Source organism: Chiloscyllium plagiosum, chromosome 32, assembly GCF_004010195.1.
Source record: "Chiloscyllium plagiosum isolate BGI_BamShark_2017 chromosome 32, ASM401019v2, whole genome shotgun sequence".
In the NCBI taxonomy this organism is placed as follows: domain Eukaryota; kingdom Metazoa; phylum Chordata; class Chondrichthyes; order Orectolobiformes; family Hemiscylliidae; genus Chiloscyllium; species Chiloscyllium plagiosum.
The window spans coordinates 37,707,214-37,712,192 of NC_057741.1; the positions used below are offsets into that span (position 1 = coordinate 37,707,214).

Sequence of the window (4,979 nt, forward strand, 5' to 3'; positions counted from 1 at the left end):
GCGAGCGAGAGAGCGAGAGCGCGAGAGAGTGAGAAAGAGAGTGGGAGAGCGCGAGAGAGCGCGAGAGAGCGCGAGTGTCATAAGACAGTTCCTAGGACAGGATGTGGAAATTTCATCCTTTACTCAACTTATATAACCCCTAATTAGACCTTTACTGTAAAGGAGGAGAAAGTGAGGACTGCAGATGCTGGAGATCAGAGTCAAGAGTGTGTTGCTGGAAAAGCAGAGCAGGTCAGGCAGCATCTGAGGAGCAGGAGAGTCAATGAGAACCTTCCTGGTGAAGGGCTTAAGCCTGAAACGTTGATTCTCCTGCTCCTCGGATGCTGCCTAACCTGCTGTGCTTTTCCAGCAACACACTCTTGACTTTACTGTAAAGAAGCATGAACTCAAGAGAGAGCAACTTTTGTACCCCTCTACTTTTTTTGTCTGGTTTAATAATTAAGGGAAAATAAATAGATGCCTAAAGGACAATTAAAGCAATTCACTGTGTGAGTGGTCAGATGATCAGAGCTAAGCTAAGCTGTGAAGGCATGCGAGAGTGTGCAAAACAGATTAATGAGAATGGATGCAGGGATACACAACTTCAGTTACTGAGATAGATTGGAGAATCTGAGGCGGTTTTTCTCCTAGAAGTTTGAAAGGTGTTCAAAACCATGAGGGATCTAGACAGGACAGATGGGGGGTAGCTGTCAGCATTGATAAAAGGTTTGAGAACAAGCTCGGGGACAGGTTTTAGGTAGTTGGCAAAAGCAGCAACAGGACACAAGGAGAAACAGTCTAACGCAGCAAGTGGTCTGGCCTGCACTGCCAGAGAGCACATCGGAGGATGGATCGTTTGAGGCTTTCCAGGAGGAATTGGATTGTTGTCTGAGAAGGAACAGCCTTCGGAAGGAACATGGGGAAGTGATCATTCAGAAAGCTGGTGCAGCTCAGGAGGGCTGGAGAGGAGATGGCCTAGTGATATTATCACTGAACTGATAATCCAGAGACCCAGATAATGTTCTGGGGACCCAGATTCAAATCCTCCCATGGCAATTGGTGGAACCTGAATTCAATAAAAATCTTGAATTAAGAGTCTAACGGTGGTCGTGAATCCATTGCTGATTGTTGGTAAAACCCGATCTGGTCCACTGATGTCCAAAGGGAAGGAAACTGCCATCTTTACCTGGTCTGGCCGACATGTGAATCCAGACCCACAGCAATGTGGCTGACGTTGCCTCTGGACAATTAGCGATGGGCAATAAATGCTGGCCGAGCCAATGTCCAGCCTCATCCCATGATGATTTTTTTTTAATGGGTTGAATGGCCTCCTTCCACTCTGTGACCCTGCAAAGCTGAGAATGCCTGTGTTTGCATTGCCACTTTGCACAACAGCCTCTCTCAAGGCCTTTCAGTGAGCAAGCACACTGGGGAGGTGTTGCATAACCTTGTCCAGGAGGAGCTGGAGCTGGGATCAAACGGATCTTGTGTTGTGAGAGTGAGAAAATGCTGCTGTCTACAGTCCAAAGTTGGATCAGGCCCAGGCTTCAGAGCAGAAACAAAAACACTGCTTTCCAAGCACCACCCAGTCTCTGAGGAGTGGATGTTTTTCTCTCAATGCCCCAGTTAAAGTGACCTTCAAGAAGGTGCCAGCTGGAATGATGTAACACTGGCACATCATCATCCTTTCACAGAGAAACCACTCATTACAAACTGAACAACAAGGCAAACTTGTATTTTTCCAGTGTCTTTAACACATCAAAACATCCCCCTAGGTGTTTCTCAGGAACAATCAGTAAATAACAGTTAGCAAAAGGGCGCAGCAGTGGAGTGGGGATTTTCCTGGAGCTGGATAACTCAGAGTCCCAGGTTAATGCTCTGGGGACAAGGGCTTGAATCCCACCACAGCAGGTGGTGAAATGTGATTCTATAAAAAACATGGAATTAGAAATCCAGACTAATGGCAAACACATCAAAGAATTGTTATGGTTCAGATAAAAGGCCATTCCGCCCATCGTGTCTGCACCAGCTCCCTGAGTAAGGAATGTCATTCTCCAGCCTTTTCCCCAAAACCCTCGACAATGTTTCGATTTCAGTTTTATTCAATGCACTCCTGAATGCCTCAATTCAACTTCCTTCGACACAATTTCCAGGCAGTGTGTTCCAGACCCTAACCACTCGCTGTGTGAAAAAGACCTTTCCCAAATGCACAAGAGACAGCAATGGCCTCGGGGTATTATTAACAGGTGAGCAGTGGAGGAATGTGGAGATTGCTGAAGGTTATGGACCTGGAGGAGATTCCAGAGATAGGGAAGGAATGAATCCACAGAAGTACTCAAAACACAAAGTACAAGACAATATAATAATTCTCACCTGTAATAATGCAATTCCAATAAATATTCCTGCAACCACTGTCAGATTTTCCCCGAGCCATTTCTCAAACTGTCCCACACAACCTTTAGTGTAAATATAATTCCGTTGTTCAGTATCCTGTGATTGAAACAAATGTATTTTAAGTGAATGTCACATGAGGCTCAGTAGCATAAAATCCCAGAGAAAAGTCTGTGGGACCAACATTTAAATATACTCATCCTGAGACTGCTTTGTTCCTGCTACATTTAAGTTGAAGCACTTCTTTATAATATTAATCCAAACATGTATCTCTCACCGACTGTCCTAATACAACAAAAATACTGCAGATGCTGAAAGTCTGAAACAGAAACAGAAATTGCTGGAGGAACTCAGCAGGCCTGGCAGTACCTGGGGAGAAAGAGACACAGTTAAGGTTTCGAGTCCTGTGACCCTTCTTCAGAACTGATAGTAAATGGAAATGATGGTATTTGTGCTGAAGATGGGGAATGAGGGTGGGGGTACAGTAAGCAGTAGTCTCCTCTACATTGGGGTGATGAAATGCACACTGTGTGACTGCTTTGTGGAACACATACATTCTATCTGCAAAAATGGCCCCAAACATCCAGGTGCCTTCACTTCAACACACCCTCCTGTTCCCTGGCCAACATCTCTGTCTCAGGCTTGCAGTGCTCCAGTGAAGCTCAGCACAAGCTGCAAGAACAGCACCTCATTTTCCACTTAAGGACCCTTCTGAACTCTGTATTGAATTCAATAACTTGAGGGCCTGAGCACCTTCCACCATGTCCTTTACCCAGCCTCACACCCCCAGCCCTGTCATTACATGGAGCTGCTCCCAGCACAGCCAAACCATTCTCACCCACTCATCGTCCCCATTACCAGCTTTTCTACTTCCCTGGCTCACTACCAATCATTGGGTGGCATGGTGGCACAGTGGTTAGCACTGCTGCCTCACAGCGCCAGAGACCTGGGTTCAATTCCTGCCTCAGGCAACTGTCTGTGTAGAGTTTGCACATTCCCCCCGTGTCTGCGTGGGTTTCCTCCGGGTGCTCCAGTTTCCTCCCACAGTCACAAAGATGTGCAGGTCAGGTGAATTGGCCATGTTAAATTGCCCGTAGTGTCTGGTGAAGGGGTAAATGTAGGGGAATGGGTCTGGGTGGGTTGTTCTTCAGAGGGTCGGTGTGGACTTGTTGGGCTGAAGGGCCTGTTACCACACTAATTAATCTAATCTGATCTAATCCCTTTGCTTGCCTATCTAACTCTCTCACGGGGCTCCATCTCCACCTATCCACTCACCCATTTTCTTTCCCCCTTCCTCTGTCATCAACATATATACCACCATTTCCTTGCTACTATCAGTTCTGAACAAGAGTCACTGTATTAGAAATACTAACTTTGTTTTTCTCTCTCCAGAGATGCTGCCAGACCTATTGGAGTTTCTCCAGTATTCTGTTTCGGTTTCTAATTGAGTTAAGTTACATATCAGTCATGAGTTCACCGAATGGCAGAGCAGTGTGGGCTCTTCCTGTACCAATGATCCCAGCAGGAAAGTGATGACAAATAGTTTCTCATGTCAACCCTCGCTCTGTGGAAAACATGCTCGTCTCTAAGTCAAAGGTTGTGTCGTTAAAACCCCACTCCAGAAAGAGGACAGTCCCAGTGCAGTACCAAGGGAGCACAGTATCATGGGAGGTGCTGTCATTCACACGGGAAGTTCCAGCACAGCTCTCACTGCCCCTTTCAGCAACTGCAAGTGACCCCTTGGCCCGACTCTGAAGAGGAGCAAGGAAACGCTCATCAGTGCCTTGGCCCAACGTCCATCCCTCAAATAATCTCACAAAACAGATAACCTGATCATTGCTATTGGTGGGAGCTTGCTGTGCACAAATTGGCCATCCCACTTTCTACACTGTAACAGTGATCACACAATGCAATAGGATTTCATGGGCTGTAAATGCTTTGCAACATTCCATGGGTATGAAAGGTGCTACTGAAATGTAGATCTTTCTTTCAAGCAGGCAGGAAGCTTTAGCCCTTCTTCAGTTTGAACAAAAATACATTCCTCTAACATGAGGTCTTCCAAAAAGGGCACATTCTGAAAATGGGACAAAATTGATGAAAGAGGTAAGGTGGATTTGATTTTACTTCATGAACTGCAGGATATCCAGATTGACTACAGTAGTGTCAATGAGTTGGAAGTGGATTGAGATGACTGGCAAGATTCAGAGCAAGAATGTAAGATCCAGGAGCAGGAGTAGGCCATCTGATAGTGGTCATTAGACAGGCATATGGATGAGAATGGAATAGTGTAGGTTAGATGGGCTTCAGATTGGTTTCACAGGTCAGTGCAACATTGAGGGCTGAAGGGTCTGGACTGCACGGTCATGTTCTACGTTCTAAAACTGCACACAGTGCTCCAGGTGTGGCCTCACCATCACCCTGTACAGGTGCAACATAACCTCCCTGCTTTTAAACTCAATCCTTTTAGCATTGAAGGATAAAATTCCCTTTGCCTTCCTAATTACTTGTACCGGAGAAAGTGAGGTCTGCAGATGCTGGAGATCAGAGCTGAAAATGTGTTGCTGGAAAAGCGCAGCAGGTCAGGCAGCATCCAGGGAACAGGAGAATCG

General features: G+C 46.1%; 1 protein-coding gene across 1 annotated transcript in view; it reads right to left on the reverse strand.

The window, feature by feature from the left end:
* The window catches only part of tspan5a (tetraspanin 5a), a 92,538-nt gene that overhangs the window by 2,688 nt on the left and 84,871 nt on the right, over positions 1-4,979 (reverse strand). Inside the window, exon 7 of the mRNA XM_043674447.1 lies at positions 2,353-2,469. Within this exon, the coding sequence (XP_043530382.1) occupies positions 2,353-2,469 (117 nt within the window). The remainder of the gene's footprint in view (positions 1-2,352; positions 2,470-4,979) is intronic.